General features: G+C 43.3%; 1 protein-coding gene across 1 annotated transcript in view; it reads right to left on the bottom strand.

The window, feature by feature from the left end:
• Nucleotides 1–18,453, bottom strand: part of grik2 (glutamate receptor, ionotropic, kainate 2) — a gene marked incomplete at its 3' end in the record, with an annotated part of 346,108 nt that overhangs the window by 159,625 nt on the left and 168,030 nt on the right. The window contains exon 7 of the mRNA XM_079275707.1: nucleotides 10,185–10,358. Coding sequence (XP_079131833.1) covers nucleotides 10,185–10,358 — 174 coding nt within the window. The remainder of the gene's footprint in view (nucleotides 1–10,184; nucleotides 10,359–18,453) is intronic.

Genomic DNA, 18,453 nt, shown 5'->3' with positions numbered 1-18,453 from the left:
ATGTGCTCATTTTTCAACATTGTAAAATAGCCACCTTCTCCCATTTCTTTGCTGTGGATTCATATATACATATGTGTGTATATATATATATATATATATACATATGTGTATATATATATATATATATATGTGTATATATATATATATATATATATATACTATATATATATATATATATATATATATACACTATATATATATATATATATATATATACTATATATATATATTATACTATATATATACTATATATATATATATAGTATATATATATATATACTTATATATATACTTATATATAGTATATATATATATATAAGCCAAGATATATGTATATATATATATATATATATATATCTTGGCTTATATACTAAGTATATATATATATATATATATATATATATATAGTGTATATGAATGAATGAATGAATGAATTTTATTTATATAGCGCTTTTCACAGACAGTACTATCACAAAGTGCTTAACAGAGCAGACATTTAAAAGCATAAAAAACACAATGTGACCCTACAGTCAATAAATTACATACACAGAGTGAATAAAAAATGTTAAAGAATAAAATAAAAATAAAATAAAAATGTAAAACAAATGTTAAGAGCAGGTCTAGGACATGGGTTTACTTTTACACAAACGGCAGCCTAAACAGGTGGGTTTTTAGCTGGCTTTTAAAAGTATCCACAGTATCTGCGAGGCGCAGAGTTGCAGGCAGAGCATTCCAGAGCCTCGGGGCCACTGCCTCAAAGGCTCGGTCACCACGGGTCTTAAATCGTGTGCGTGGGACTGACAGAAGACCTAGAGCATTTGACCTGAGAGTGCGGGCGGGTGAATAGGGGCGAAGTAGATCAGCTACATAAGTCGGAGCCTGACCGTGAAGTGCTCTGTAAGTGATGGTGAGAATTTTGAAGTGTATCCGAGATGCTACAGGGAGCCAGTGGAGAGATCGGAGTACGGGGGTGATGTGAGACCGTCGGTTTGTCCTGGTGAGTAATCTGGCGGCAGCATTTTGGATGACCTGCAGACGGTTAAGAGCAGATACACTGAGTGATGTAAAAAGTGAGTTGCAGTAGTCAATGCGAGAGGAGATAAATGTGTGTATGATCATTTCTAATTCAGGCGTTGATAATACAGATCTCAGTTTACTGATATTTCTTAGATGGAAGAAACATGACCTGGTATATAGTATATATATATATATATACTTATATATATATACACACACACATCAAAATGCTCATGTTGATCCATTTCTAATAAGCTTATCAAATCAACATCATATGACAAATGAAAATAATGCTCTTGCTAAAATGATATTGCATCATTATGTTTTGTGATACTCAATGCTCAAACACTGGATATATGTTGAGTGAATAGTTGAAATGCAGAGATGTGTGTGAAACAGCAGGAAGTAGTGCTGTGACGCTGGCTGTCAGAGGGACTTTGATAGATGTTGTTCTGGTTGCATAACAAGGTGAAAGCAGATTGCATGCATTTGGCAGTGTGTTTGTGTTATTATTATTAAAAAGCACAGTATATTGCCTCCCTCACAGTTTTGCAATATATCAAATGGTAAACCCTGTATCATGACATGTATTGTATTGCCAGATTCTTGCAAACACACAGCACTGCTGTTGAGGGAATGTGTGTGGACGGGCTCTTTGTAAGCAGCTATTCTATCCCTGGACACGTCTCATGGCCTTCATCAGTGAATGGAGTTAGCTCAGCTGGACATACATGTGACATGATCATTTAAAAACGAATCGGGCTTGTTTTGTTGTCATCATGTGACTGAAATTGTTTTTTTAGCTATGACAATGTCAATTATAGCTGAACAACATACATGACGAAGGCTGCGTGATTAAAAGCTGCAAATACAAAGAAATGTAACCATAACTAGAAAAGGGGATACAAGCGGTGAACAGACGGCTATAGGGTCGTTAATATGTTATGTATGCATTCATGTGCAGGTGACCATTGTTATGTTATGAATGGTCTTCAATTAGAAAAAAATGAATTATTAACGTAAAATACACATGAGTAAATATAAGTAGGTTTGTTGGCAGCCACACAGTCATTGCAAAGTGCAAAGACGTTTTGGCTGGTGAGCCTCCTGCTATAATAACACATCTCTCATATGACTCATGCTTTCACGGTGTCCACCATATGCCTGTTTGAGTGATGCTCAGATAATATGAATCCTGGAATATGTCTGATGTCTGTGTGACATTTTTTTTCATAACTCTGTTTGGATCAGACTTTAAATGATATCTGTCAAAAAGGAAATAGCTTTCCATCACTGCCCCCATTTAAAGGTAGCCAAAGGTCTGGCACATTGATGGAAACACAGGACACAGCGTTGCTGTGGCTCTGAATACCAACTGCTGCAACAAACAAAGAGTCAGGGTCAGCCCGTTTGCCCGGTCGAGGGTAAAAGTTAACATCTCCGGCTTTCCAACTTATGCCAAAGAGATAAATGCAGAAATGACAGTCGTGCCTGAGTGTTTTTTTTAACCTGTTTCAATTTAGCAGCGTACACAATGAATCAGACAGCAGCTTAAGCAATTAACATGGAGAGCCATTATGGTAATGAGAGCGTGCAGCTTGTAAGGTCACTCTCGTCGTGCATGTTAAGCCACGACTCTGGGCAGGGATTCTCCGCCGCCACATTAATTGAAGGCAGCATTAAGGAATGAGGCGCAGCATGAGTTTACCTGATTTGTTACACAGAAACATCTTCTGGAAAAAAGAAAAAGAAGTCTTCATAGGTTGACTTCATCTCCTTCAGACGCATGTTGGGGCTACAAGGAGGTTTGTGTATCTGGGTAGATGGCAGTGAGAAGTGAGAACATGAGAGAAAGAATGAAATGATGCGTGTTGGAAGCTGTAGAACAGCAGAGAGTGAGTTAGAAATGATTTTCTCAAGCTATGAAGTCAAGAATGAACTTCTACACTCAGCTGTGTTGACAAACTCAAACTTTTCAACTTCTTCATTCTAAATCAATGCAGTAACCACATGTCATTCATTATGAAATGCATCCAGTGGAGCAACAATCCCAGTTGGATTGTTGAACATTGCAGCACAAAAGAAGAGAAGAAGAATAGCGTTGGACATTAACAGATCTCATAATTCTTCACAAAGCTCTGCAGATGGACCTCCTGCTTGTTCTGCATGTTGTTTCCGTGCCCCACAGGGTTCATATTCACTGATGCTCTGAAACACACTGAGCTTCAGCAGTGGGTGATGGGAAGGTATTTTATGGAAATAAGGACACTGTTGGATTTTCATATAAAAACCAATGGGTTGATCAATTACACATCAGAATCAGAATCAGAACTGTTTCTTGCCAAGTGTGGTACACATATTAGGAATTTGACTTGGTGACTGCTGCATAACAATAATCAAGACATCATTCCAAAATAGAAAAAATATTAAAATTTACAATAACATCAAATTCACATTAGCAACAGCAGAAGTACTGATTCTGTTTGTGTCTGATCAGCACAGTCTGTGCTCTCCTATAATTAGTAAGTAGAAACTCACGTTGACACAACAAACTGCTGATCTCTCCAGATAACTACAGGGATTAATGCCTGGTCAGGGAAATCAATCAGTCAAATCACACACATTGGCTGGTAGGACTTGTAGTGAATGGAATCACTTGTTTCAGTGCGCAGTAGTTTGAGTTCTGTACTGAGAATATGAAATGTATGCTCTATACCAGTCATTCCCAAACACACAGGTGAACGCAGGGGATCTCATCGAGGCCAGCAAATGTATTTCCTGAATTTCCTCCACAGTCATATTTAACATTAAATGTGCAACCACATGAGGGAGCCTGAATGTTGGTATTGTTCTGATCATTGATCATTGAAGCCTACTCATAACATAGCATCTGATATGAAAGGCAAGGGAAGGAGAGTCTGTTAACTCCACCTGATGCATTTATTTGGTCTCATTTATGAAGTATTGAACATGTGTATATGTTTTCAATAACGCATGAAACAATGTTGTGATTTATCGAATGTATATCTCTTAGAAGCAGTTGGTTTACCTCTTCAAGTTCATAGAAGGTGAAGTGGTCAGCAGCGATCATCCACGCACAGTTTCACTCTGCTCATGATGTCGAGTGTGGAACAATATTGTGAGTCGAGTCGTGATGATTTGTCATTTTTTTAAATGGGTCCCCAAAAAACTAAGTTTGTGAACCACTGGTCTGTAAGGAGTCCTACGATGGGAAAGACAACAGGAGTGTCCATGTACAGCACTTCATGCTAACAATCCCACAATGCAATCTGCTTTCAGGCTGCAAAAATCACCCGACAGTGATGATGAGGATGATTATGATGATGATGCTTAATGTAGAGAAACAGCTGAGGGTATTGACTGAGTGAAGGAGGGAGTGACTTCAGATGCACATATAGTAAAGAATGGGCGCTCAGTGAAAGGTAATGTAATGCATTCGTAGCAACCATTCTTCCTCATCACTTAACAACAAAGTCACATCTTTTATTGTGGAGCAGTAGTTTATACTCCAGCAGAGGAGCGTCAGGTTGGTCCATGCATCACAGACTTATGCCGTGTTCACACCATATTCGCGTCAATCGCGCCGCAGGTCTCACCGGGGACCAAGTGTTCATTCACGCAAATCGCACTAATCACACCGGAGAGGGGGCGGGGCTTATCGCCCTGAAAGCCGTTCAACTGTCTTCCATTAACCATAGAAAAATAACCTCTATTTCTGCTTAGTACGTGTTGTGGAAGTCACAGATATCCCGGGAAACTAAACGCCGTCATGTCTGGTTCATAATATTGTCCAGAGGAGCTCCGTGGATTGTATCGAGCTGTATTCACTGTGTCTAGCAAGCCACACGTCGCTGTTTACTACAGCTGTAGGAACACAAAATAAACTGATTTGGCTGTGATTCAACGGCAATAAACCGACAAAAAGGGACTCCGAAATAACTACGTAATGATACCGATTTGTAGGCTACTTGTCTTCTCAATGGAGCTCTGATGGATCGGTGCTAGGCTATGCTAACATCGTAGCAGCTCCACCAACAGTCAGAATAACGTCATGTAGACAGAAATACGGCAGCGTCTATTCATTGTTTGTACCGTATGGTTTACACACACACATTCAATTCAATTCAATTTATTTTTGTATAGCCCAAAATTACAAATTACAAATTTGCCTCAGAGGGCTTTACAATATGTACACGTTTGACATCTTCTTGTCCCGGGACCCTCACATCAGAACAGGGAAAACTCCCCCAAAACCCCTTTAACGGGGAGGAAAGAAATCTACAAGGAAAGTATACACATGTATACACATAGTTTGGTCCGGTCTCTGTTGATATGAGGTATCGTAGCGCTCTGGGTGAACACAGACGGCTACAGGATTTATTTCCTGATTCAACAATGGCAGGAAGCCAGTGATGACAGGGGGAGCAACTCAACGCTGATAGGCTATCGCGCCACAGCGCCACGCGATTATTTCGCAGAAGTTGAGAAATTTCAACTCACGCGTTTGGGGCGATGGACGCGAATTCGCATCCATCGCACCGCGCCATCGCAAATTCGCGCCACGCCAGTCTCATCGCGTCTGTGCATAGACTTTGTACTCGCGCCGCGTTTGGTGTGAACGCAGCATTAGAGTGCTGCTCAATCACCGTCAAGACACTTTGCAATTGGTCAACAACACATATATACGCATTTCAAGATTCACCAAATTTGAACTGGAGCTTCTGCGTAAGCTCCACACGTGACTCCACTGACCGCAGCAGCTCTGTTGAAAAGATGAAATTCTGCTGAGACTAAATGTTCGGACTAACACACTGACTGAACAGTTGAACGGTGTCCCTGACAATGTTGGATTGCATACGCTATTTAGGAGAAGTAGCAACTTCCTAATGTCACACTGCATCAACTGTGGCTCCGATTGTATTCTGCAATCAGCCATAGTGTTCAATCTGTGATCCCAACCACTGCATGTGCACCAACGTGGTGAATGGTGTGTGAAAGTGAAGTCTCTGGACTGCTCACTCAGCGCTTTCTGTCATGATGTGCGAGTCCATAAGTTACAGCACATCAGCAGTTCACTACTGAAGCAGACAAACCCGTAAATACAGCACACAAATGAAGCCGTCAATCCAACGTTTACAGAGCCTTTCACCATGTCAATATGCATTAGCTGCTGACTGATTGCCATTTGTCTAATTAATCAATCCCCACCTTCAAACTCATATGCCATTAATTCACTGATAACAGGGTCACCGCACACTCCTCACACGCATAAATCTCTGCCTGTCGCTGATCTAAAAATAACCCCGGAGCTCTGCTGGCATGATGGCTCTCTACAGCACATAGCGGAGTAAAAGAGCTGAACACAAACACCGAGATGATGAGACACATCTCTGTTTCCCTGCTTTCCTCTGGGTTATGTGGACTTAAGACTCCATGTAGCTATAAAGGCCCTCTGTGAAGGTACAGTTATTACACACACAGTCCGCTCCGGGTCTCAAGTGGGAAACAGTATTGATCGAGCCACAAATCCAACAAAAGGGGCTTAAACTGAGTAACACCCACTCTCCGATATCAATCCAGAAACATGACTCAGCAACATTTTGATGTTTAAGAGAAAAAAGCAACAGAAAGGAATCTGTTATTCCCCAGAGGTAAGCCACTGTTTTCAATCAGCAGCCAGCATGTTGCTGCTGCCGCCAGCTGGAATCAGACCAAGCGGCTACATCGGCCGAACGCTTAACACCTAAACAGTGCATGTGGGACTAAAACACAAGGACTCTGATTTCACTTCTGCCTTCCCTTCACCCACTCTCTGCATTTCTTCTTCTTCTTCTTTTTCTTTCATTCATCTCATTTCTCCTATCTCCTCCATTGCTCTCTGTTCCTTCCCATCCCTTGTCTCTGGTGGGTAGATGCTTTTTGGCACGGTTCCCAGATAAGAGATGGTATGAAAGCATGCGTGGAGGAACAGTTATTACAGACAGTGTGCTCAGATCAGAGCGCTTTCAGATCACAGTGACAGAGACTCTTATCACACCCGTAGCTCACAACTCGGGGCACTAAGGTTTTCCATGTGACTCCCTCAGGACGACTGCACGTTACAATAGGAGAAGCCACAGCACATCATTGTAACAGCTCTATCGTGTCCAGAACAATGCTTTTGATGACTTTATGTCTGTTAGAAAGCTAGCCAGTCAGAGAAAAAGGGGAGAAGCACACCAAGTTCTGGGGTGGCTCTCAGTTGTCCATTACAGGTGCCCCATATCCCCCACAGCAGTGTTCCAGTGGCTTCACAGGCTTGCTTTAAGGTTCTGATTCACTGACACTGAAAGCACTGTTTGAAGCATCAAAGAATAGATACAGTTCTATTTCTACACATCCATAAATCTACACAGACACTGAGCGCACACACTGAACACAACATGAGCCCCTCTGCTTCAGAGGCAGAGCATCTCAACAGTCTGCTCTTTAACAGCCACATTTCCAGGATTACTTGGAGTTGCTTCACTGACACGCCGCTGTGTTTCAGAAACAATAAAGTTGTTCTTCATACACTTGAACGCACGTTTGCAGCCCATTCATGATTGATTTGGCAACTTTGTGGCTGTACTTTAATCACTGTGCAACGTCAAGCTGTTCTAGTTCTATTTCTTATGGTTTTATATGAAGGTGGTTTTGTCAAGTTTCTCAGGAACAAGAGTGAATCATTTTGGATTCTTTATTTTCAATGTTTATTTCCAGAGGGCCTGAATGAGGACTCCTAATGAGGTTTGAAGTTGTTCTTTAATATCTCTCACTTATGCGTTCACTAATGCTTCTCTTATGATTATCTTTTATGATGTATTTCTCATGATGTGTCTTCTGTTGCTTCCCTTGCTATACACTTCATGAACTGTTTTTGAATGAAAGTGTTTTTAATGTATGCCACATCTGTACAGCGTTAATACCAGACTTTAGTTCTACTTCTCCAGTTTATGCCCCTCACTGGACATTGCTTCTCTGCCAGTCTGGGACAACATTTGGCCTGCAGTCACATGACCACATACCCAGTCCATATTTGCTGGTGTGCCATTGGCTAATATATGTGTGGCGGTGTGTGATGTACTGTAATGTAATGTGTAATGTGTAATGTACCTCTGCTGTGTTTCTGCTTCATAACCCATTTGAATGGTGTCTGTATGTGTGTCATCATGACCCCGATGAAGGCCAACGTGTTGGTCTAAACCAGGGATTCCCAAAGTGGGGTGCGCGCACCCCTGGGGGTGCGCGAGCTGCCTCTAGGGGGTGCGCGAGAGGAAAAGTGTAATGGCGGTCTGATGGTGTAATAATATTAAATATTAAAAAAAATGTAATTTTAATTTAAAAACTGTCAGGTGGGACATCTGAAGCTATCAGTCGTAAAAGAGGAGAGGGACAGAGAGAGAGAGAGGAATCGGAGGCGAGGGGAACGGAGAGGTGCGTTGGGGGGAGAAGAAATCGAGCCAGAGTCAGAGGAAGATGAGACGGAGGAGACTGGGAAAAAAAGAGGAAATATGATGAAAAGTATGTGTGTCTGGGCTTCACTTGGATTGGCAACGCAGATTCCCCAAAGCCACAGTGCGTGGTGTGCAGTGAGGTTCTGGCTAACAGTCTGAAGCTCTTATTTACGTCGCCACCTGAACACCAAGCATGCCAGTGCAAGTCAAAAGCCCCTTACATTGTTTATATCGAAATTGGAGGAGTTACAAAACAGCCAAAAACAACTGGAGTCTCATTCATGTGTTGGTCTATAAATGACGCACTACGGGCTTCATATCTGGTTACAGAATAGCGAGAAAGGGGCTACCGCACACAATCGCCGAAGACGTGAGCTTGCAGCTGCCAGAGAGATGGTGGAATGTATGATTGGGGAGAAAGAAGCAAAAAAGTTGGACATGATCCCGGTGTCCAACAACACTGTGTCGCCACATCGATGCTTTGTCCGAAGACATCCTGGCTACATTAGTCGCTCATTAATTGTAAATGAAATGTGATAATCTGCCTCTGAGCCTGTGCGTGTGTGCTCGCATCCCTATTGCTCTTTAAAAGTGACGCCTTGTGTCACTGAAAGTTATTGAAACTTTGTTGCAGTGTTTCAGGGCGTTTTCACACCTTCAGTTCGTTTGCTTTGTTGCAGTTGCTCCTTTGTTCGGTTTGTGTTCACACTGCAACATTTAACAGCGGACTAAATCTTGTAAACAAATGCCACGCGCGAGCAAACTGTTCTCTCATTGGTCCGATTATTATGCGGCTATGAAGGCTTAAAAGGCTCTGTTGCTTCTTTTTTTTTTTTTTTTATTAAGGGGGAGGGGGGGGGGGTGCGTGAACCCGGTCGGGATGTAGAAGGGGGTGCGCGGCCTAAAAAGTTTGGGAACCGCTGGTCTAAACCATAAAGCTGTTGTCTATACTGCAAGTGCTGCTGACCTCCGCTCTTAATGTACCATTTCTATTTTATATCTGTAGTTCCTGAATAGTAGAAGGATCTTTGTGGCCTTCCATCTCCTGCTTCACAGAATTTGTGAAAGAAGTAAGACAATTTATTTTTTCAGTAGATAAAAAATAAAAAGGTATCATCAAATATTAATTATATGGCAATTGCATAAAAAAGAGAGTGTATATAGACAATAAAAGCGCAGTGTGAGTCATCATAGAGTCGCTTGGCTGAAGGACGTCCGCCGGTAGGATAGAAGCGGCTCGTGTCCAACAGCAGCAGAGAGAATGGGACCAGCCACATGGCCGACACCAGTGGCAGCTCACTGTGAGGCTTCCAGCTTTGATCTCTGCTGTCTGGGTGCAGTTTGCATCACTTCACCATCCAACATAATGAATAAACCTACGTGGAATGGAGTACTCACAGGCAACAACATCTTGTATGTCTCTCATATTTACATATTTTTCTTTGATCCAGATCAAATGAACTGGACTACAGATGTAGAAATGACCTCAGAATACAAACATGGAGACCTTTGAAGCAAATTGAATGTATTGGTGTACTCACCAATATACCAATGGGAAGCAACTTCAGTTTACCTGAGCAGATTGATGCTATGTCATGGAAACTCTTCTCTGTCAAACTGTATGGAGGGATTCATTCATTCACTGTCATTTATTTTGTTCATGAGACTCACGGTCATGAAGCCGTCCAGTAGACCAGAGTCAGGTTTGGGTGGAGCCTGCAGGCGCTCCATGGACCATTTCTCTATGATGGAGGCCACTTGGCTGTTCTCAGTGTTGAGGATCCTGAAGCCCGTCATGTTCACACCACTGTATCGGTAAGGCTCCACGTCCAGTGCAAACAGATCCTGGGAAGTCATGGAAAATACATGAGAGAATTATTTCTCTAAGACACACTGACATGTTACATATCATCAGTCCTTGAGAAAAAGCTAAAAACCCCAAACGTAGCTAGCAACATACCCAATGACACCTCAATGTTAAGAATGTGTGCTTGGTGGTAATGGTTCTTCAGAGTGGGAGGTGTTGTTTCAGGCATCCTACAGGGTTCCACAAGTCAAAGTCCAATTCATTTTCCCAGTTATGGACATGGCACTCTGGTTAAAGCATAGGTAAAAACAATCAACAACTGTGTGAGAAAATATCTTCAGTCAAAGGTAAAGAAGGACCATGAAGTTAACCATGACTCCAAAAGAGCATTTTAGTAAGACACATCCAACTACTGAGCTTCCAATTCTATTATTTCCCCTGCTAACATTTAACTTAAGTTCAAGATTCTAATGCAGAGACCTGATCAAATGTGTTCCGTTCACAACTACACACAACACAGCTACAAAGTAATATCAACTTTGTCGAGAAGAGTTGAGATCACGAGAGCTGCCTCGAAAACATGCATACACGTTCAGGGGAAAGTCAGGATATAAAAGCACGAAGCATATACTCAGAAATCAATAGTTAAAGTGTAATCGAAAGATAAGGTTTATGATCATTATATAACGAATGTTTAATGCATAGAGTGATTTAACAAATGTAAAAACTGATTATAATAATGATCTGTGCAACAGAGTTGAGACGTGAAAAGTGTGTGTATGATAGAGGTTTTGGGGAAATATGGAACCTTCCAGAAACAGTGAGTCAGGAACAGATGTTTTGGGCGTCGGTCGGAAAAACAGACACGCGGCAGCAAAGTCTGTTGCAGAGATGACTCATAGAAAAAGTATCGGTTCAGGCACTGTTTAGGCACCGGTATCGTTTTAAAAGTATCGTTTTAGCACCGGTATCGGAAAAAACCCAAACGATACCCAACCCTACTAATAATACGTTTATTATTAGAATGATGGTGTTAAAAAGTAATGCTTTTATACAATCAAATGGACCAAACTGTATTAAATACAACATGAGAGTGGTGAGCCTTCAGTCAGGCCCATGATGACCAAACCTTCCATATAGTATTAGACAAACACTTAACACAAGGGAAGTGAAGAGTAAACACAGAAGTGGCAGGAAAGGCTGCACATGTGGCCTCAGCATGCTGCTTTGTTCACTCTGCTGGGAGAATTAGGCTGTCAGCCCTGGACTCCGTCTGCCAAACTCTACGACCACTGCACATCCACTCCCTCACTCATTTTGTTTTTCACTTTTCATCTTCCCAAGAACACCAGAGTTATCTCACATACATTGGGGCTGTGGAATGGCTGTGGAAAGAAAGTAAACTCATTTAGATGTTTTATTTCAAACCTAAAGAAATGATTCTTTTTAGCCTCCATGATGAAAAGCGCAGACAGCTGAAAACGGAATTATTCCGTTTTCAAAGGAACACAGAGTGAGAGACGGTGTTGTGATCCTCTTCAGGATGAGAGTGGGACGGGACTTCAATAAGAGTTTTAATTCAGTCAGATCTTGTGACGTGCAGTCAAGGAGCTTAGAATTATGCCGAGTAATGTGTGGACATATGCAGATGTGTGTTGTTTTACATTTTATGTGGACAGAGAAGCAGACTTTCCTCTGAGACAACCAAAGGCAAGGTGACTTTTACAGCTGCGCAGTATCAGAGCTACAGACTGAAGCCAGGCCTTCACATTGAGGTCATAACTAGATAGTGACACCATCTTCTGCCTCAGCTCTCTTTACTCCACAGGAAGTACTTGTGCTTTCACTTGTATGCCGAGACTCCGGATGACACTCTGTATTTACAGATTTCAAACTGGCTGTCACCATTGTGAAAAAGAAACTCCATGACTACTACTGCTGCTGATTATTAATAACCATCCTAATAACAAGAGGCAGAGGAAGAAGTGGGGGAGGAAGCAAAGGGAAATATGGGGCAGATAAGAAACTTGAAGGAAAATAAATGAGGAAAAGGGAGATAAAGAGGAGGCAGAAAAACAAGACCATTTAGAGAACTTGACCTGCAAGGTCAATACATCTGTCATGTGACTAAAGGGGGTAGCTGAGCAAGTGTTACTGTCTGTGCAAGCTATTAAAACACCATCTTATACATCTGGATGGGAACTTCAAAACGTCACAAAAAAGGAAGTAAATTGGTGAATATGCTTGAACATCAGACAAATCTCTTACTGAGTTATTTTGCATGGTGCAGGGAAATCTGTATCATTTATTTATTCTTTTATTTTTCCAAACAAGTCGCAGTGTAATATCCTTGAAGATGAGCGCAAAATATTCCTGATGTATAAGTAGAGGTAGTCTGTCGATGTTTGGTGCAATGTGTACCATGAACATATTTCTTGTATTTTTGCTGCTGTGGTATTGAGCTACATTGTGTGACATTTCTCCAGTTAGACATTCTGACCTGAGCTGATGGACCTGTTAAACAGAAGTTGTAACTTATAGTGAAGGGGTGATCAACGTGATGAAGTAGAAGTTTTTCATAAAAGTATAATGTCATATCTTTGACATAAGTCAATGGTGGTGAAAGACAGCAGGCTAATTAAGGTTTACCACAGATGTGTCTGTAGAGTTTGACTCATTGTTGAGTCTTCTTCTTACAATACAAGTAGGTGACCGAGCATGGCTACCAGAGAGCAGCCTGCTGACTTCTTCAGCTGTCTTTGTCTAACACAGCGGTTCCCAAACTTTTTAGGCCGCGCACCCCCTTCTACATCCCGACCGGGTTCGCGCCCCCCCCCCCCCCCCCATTACTAAAAAAAAAAAAAAAAAGAAGCAACAGAGCCTTTTAAGCCTTCATAGCCGCATAATAATCGGACCAATGAGAGAACAGTTTGCTCGCGCGTGGCATTTGTTTACAAGATTTAGTCCGCTGTTAAATGTTGCAGTGTGAACACAAACCGAACAAAGGAGCAACTGCAACAAAGCAAATGAACTGAAGGTGTGAAAACGCCCTGAAACACTGCAACAAAGTTTCAATAACTTTCAGTGACACAAGGAGTCACTTTTAAAGAGCAATCAGGATGCGAGCACACACGCACAGGCTCAGAGGCAGATTATCACATTTAATTTACAATTAATGAGCGACTAATGTAGCCAGGATGTCTTCGGACAAAGCATCGATGCGGCGACACAGTGTTGTTGGACACCGGGATCATGCACAACTTTTTTGCTTCTTTCTCCCCAATCATACATTCCACCATCTCTCTGGCAGCTGGCAAGCTCACGTCTTCAGTGATTGTGTGCGGTAGCCCCTTTCTCGCTATTCTGTAACCAGATATGAAGCCCGTAGTGCGTCATTTATAGACCAACACATGAATGAGACTCCAGTTGTTTTTGGCTGTTTTGTAACTCCTCCAATTTCGATATAAACAATGTAAGGGGCTTTTGACTTGCACTGGCATGCTTGGTGTTCAGGTGGCGACGTAAATAAGAGCTTCAGACTGTTAGCCAGAACCTCACTGCACACCACGCACTGTGGCTTTGGGGAATCTGCGTTGCCAATCCAAGTGAAGCCCAGACACAGATACTTTTCATCATATTTCCTCTTTTTTTCCCAGTCTGCGCCGTCTCATCTTCCTCTGACTCTGGCTCGATTTCTTCTCCCCCCAACGCACCTCTCCGTTCCCCTCGCCTCCGATTCCTCTCTCTCTCTGTCCCTCTCCTCTTTTACGACCGATAGCTTCAGATGTCCCACCTGACAGTTTTTAAATTAAAATTACATTTTTTTTTAATATTTAATATTATTACACCATCAGACCGCCATTACACTTTTCCTCTCGCGCACCCCCTAGAGGCAGCTCGCGCACCCCCAGGGGTGCGCGCACCCCACTTTGGGAATCCCTGGTCTAACACATAACACCCGTCTTCCTACTCGTTCCTGCTCAGCACGGAGATTTTACACTGTTTTGCATCAAAAATGTAATGAAATTCTTCATACAAAGAGTAGCAATATAGCCGTTTGAGGTTTCCTGCCAACAGTTTTATAGATGTCTCTTTCATAATGCTGGTCTGTAGGGAAAGGGGGGCTGAGGTTCAGGAGGTCAAGACGTTCATCCACGAATCATAGGGTCAGTTCAATCCTCAGCTTGTGTTCACAATTTGAACCCCAATCTGCTCCTGACGGTCGGGCCAGTGCCTGACATGAATTGCGTTGCTAAATGCACGCTGTTCACCAAAATATTTTGTAGAGATTTTTTATAGTAGCACTACATGTTATACAGCATACCAGTGGTGGGCCGTCAGGGCCAACAAGGCCTTCTCTGCTGGCCCTGACAGGATCACAAAGTTATAGCTATTTTATAATTTTATAATTTTTCATAAATACACTACATGTATTATAATTATTTTTTCTTTAGCTTATTTTCTCATTGCACAGCTCCTGTCTTCCTCAGTTGCTCTGCTTCCAGTGCAGCTTGTTTTAAGTGGAGCTTTTATCCAATCAGATCTCACCTCTGTGTCTCTAGGTAAGAAGAGAGGCAGAGGCCTGCAGACTCACAAGTGAATCCATGTGCACTTTAAGTGAATGGGGACGATATTGTTGATTGTCACAGTGTTCAACCAATCAGATCTTTAGTTTGACATGTTGGGCGTATTCTTTGACGTGTCAGAGCTGTCTAGGTGGCCTACAAGTACGTCAGCATTAACGCGCAGCGTGATTGGTCAGTGGGCTAGCGTGAATGTTGTGACGCTGAAGCTAGCAGAACTTAGTAGGAGTAGTAAGAGTTCAAGTTGAAAGATATGTAAGAAGTTATGACATTGATATGACATTTTTAGCGTTTTGCTTGGTGTAGATTCCTTTTTTTTTACCTAGCTTTGTTTTTTTTTAACTCTCAATGGCTGAAGGAGGAGAAACGTATTTCTCAAGGACATTTCAAGAAAAGCTGGACATCAGCCCTGACCCAGCCAGGAAAAGGATTTGTATGAACGGTATTCCTGGCTGACAGCGTCGGAGAAGCGTTGCACATGTTATGGCTGGGAATGCGTTTCATTTGCAACTGAGCGTCTTGGTGTTTGGAGCTGTGCTACGCTAACCTGAGGTGGCTAACCAAGGCAGCAACACGACACCATAGCACGACAGGACACTAACAAGCTACGGTGCTTTTGAAAACTTTTGCTGAGACCCGAGTGGATCTACAACTCAACAAACACGTTCAGGAGGACCTCTGGATGGAACTGAACCGCACTGATGTTCTGCAGTATTAAACTCTTTGGAGGGTGAAGAGGAGGAAATATAAACCTTCGGTACCGGCGATCATAACGGGGAACGTGAGGTCTTTGGCGAATAAGACGGACAAGCTTGACGCGCTGGTAAAGACTGAGAGGGGCTTCTGTGAGTGCAGCATCATGTGTTTCACGGAGACATGGCTGCACGCGGATTTTCCAGATCACAGTGCGTCGCTTCCCGGCTTCAGGACTGTTCGGGCGGACAGAGACGTTACACAGAGCGGAAAGAAGAGAGGAGGCGGGATTGCTGTGTTTGTGAACGAGAGGTGGTGCAATTCCGACTACGTGTGTGTGTGTGAAGGAACACTTCTGTAGCCCGGACATTGAACTGTTGGCCGTGGGGATGCGTCCATACCATGTGCCGAGTGAGTTCACGTCCGCCATTGTTGTGGCTGTTTACGTCCCCCCCATCAGCTGACGCTGAGGCAGCAGTGGACACCACCCACTCCACTGTAGCTGGACTGCTGAGTCAACATGCTGGTGTGTTTTTGGCAATTACTGGAGACTTTAACCACACCACTCTGGATAAAGCCCTGCCAACCTTACACCAGTATGTTGACTGCCCCACTTGGAACAATAAAACTCTGGACTTACTGTATGCAAATGCAAATGAGGCATACAGTGCTACTGCCCTTCCCCCCCTTGGCAGGGCCGACCACAACCTGATCCTGTTAACACCAAAGTTTGTTCCTCTGGTGCAGAGGCTGCCTGTGACCACCAAGACTGTGAGGAGGCGGTCTCAGGAGGCTAATGATGCCCTGCAGGACTGCTTTGAGTCAACGGATTGGGATGTGCTGTGTGGACCACATGGGGAGGACCTCAACAGCATGACTGACTGTATCACGGAATATATTAAATTCTGTGAACAAACCGTCATACCATCCCGGACTCTACGCTGCTTCCCCAACAGCAAACCATGGATCACCAGTGACCTGAAAGCTCTTCTTAACAAGAAGAAAGCAGCTTTCAGGTCTGGGGACAGGGACGAGCTCAGGAGAGTTCAGCGCGACCTGAAGTTGATGATCAGGGAGTGCAAGGACTCCTACGGGAGGAATCTGGAGGCCAAACTCCAGCAGAACAATGTGAGGGAGATGTGGACAGGGATGAAGCATGTATAAGTCATTACTCTGATTTGTGTTTTACCTGTACATTCTATACTTTTAAGGAAATTATAATCATGCTACCGCTTGTACATCAAACCATGCTAATTATGATTTACTGTTGAACCTGTTAAGATGTTACTGCGGAAATGATTATGACGCAATGATGACGTTATGGGGCGTTAACTCTTTATGTAGATCTCACCTGAGGATGTGCAGGTGTGTTTTTTCAACTCGAGAGCGGAAGGGCTAACTATTTTTCAACCGCGTTACGCATTACGCACTACGCCTTACGAAACCGCATTATGAGACAAAGCGGGTTTTTCTGTTTAAGATGACTTCCATGTATGCTTTTGATGCTGTTCTGGAATAAAAGAAAGTTTTGAAGTGACACTACGAGAGAATGCGCGTTGCTCGACCGACCGCTCCTACACGTGTCGTGCATACAGGCGGAGAGCAGGAGCAGCAAAAGCATATATTTTGCGCAGATATCATATTTTACACATATTACTGAGTACATTCCATAGTTCAAAAACACAAATATTGACAATTTGTATAATTTATTATTATAATTGTCTTTTTTGTGTGGCTCAAGGTGGGGCCAGGCCCCATGGACCTCTATTGACCAGCCACCACTGTGTATTCACTAAGCTGTTCAACTATAGTTTCTGCAAGTTCTATTTCTATTAACAACTGACTCCAGTCAACAAAAGACTCCACCAAGGCAAGGCTGCTGGACCTGATGGCATCAGCCCCAGGGTCCTGAAGACCCGAGCCAGCCAGCTGTCTGTTGTCCTGCAACACCTCTTCAACCTGAGCCTGAAGCAGGAGGAAGTCCCGGTGCTGTGGAAGACGTCGTGCCTGGTTCCTGTACCGAAGAAGACAACACCATCTGGCCTCAATGACTACCGACCAGTTGCCCTCACATCACATGTGATGAAGGTGCTGGAGAGGCTGGTCTTGGCCCACCTCCGGCCGCAGGTGAAATCCTCACTGAACCCTCTGCAATTTGCATACCAGCCCGATGTGGGGGTGGACGATGCCATCATCTACCTGCTGCAACGAGCTCAGTCGCACCTGAATGGAATTGGTGGCTCTGTGAGAATCACTTTCTTTGATTTCTCCAGTGCATTCAACACCATCCAACCAGTGCTGCTGAGTGAGAAGTGGTGGGGGTGAACGCGTCCACCATCTCCTGGATCACTGACTACCTCACAGGCAGATCACAGTTTGTCCCACTGGGCCGTGTGCTGTCTGATGTGGTGGTCAGTGATATTGGAGCCCCACAGGGAACTGTTCTGTCTCCCTTCCTGTTCAAGGAGTACAGGGCAGTAGTGGATGACTTTGTGGAGTGGGCCGATAGAAATCACCTGCGTCTGAACGTGGCCAAGACCAGAGAGATGGTGGTCGACTTCAGGAGGAAGACGACGGCTCCACAACCGCTGAGAGTTCTGGGAGAGGACGTGGACATGGTGGAGGAGTACAAGTACCTGGTGTCTCCATCGACAGCAGACTGCACTGGAAGAACAACATCAACGCTGTGTACAAGAAGGGGAGGAGTCAACTCTCTTTCTTGAGGAAACTTCGATCCTTCAACGTGTGCAGCAAGATGCTGGAGATGTTCTACCAGTCTGTTGTGGCCAGTGCACTGTACTTCTGTAGCCTGCTGGGGGAGCAGCATTGGAGCCGGAGACACCAACAGACTTAACAA

The sequence above is a fragment of the Melanostigma gelatinosum genome, assembly GCF_949748355.1.
Source record: "Melanostigma gelatinosum genome assembly, chromosome: 9".
In the NCBI taxonomy this organism is placed as follows: Eukaryota; Metazoa; Chordata; class Actinopteri; order Perciformes; family Zoarcidae; genus Melanostigma; species Melanostigma gelatinosum.
The sequence above is the reverse complement of the archived record's forward strand: the minus strand, read 5'-3'. Positions and strand labels throughout refer to the sequence as shown.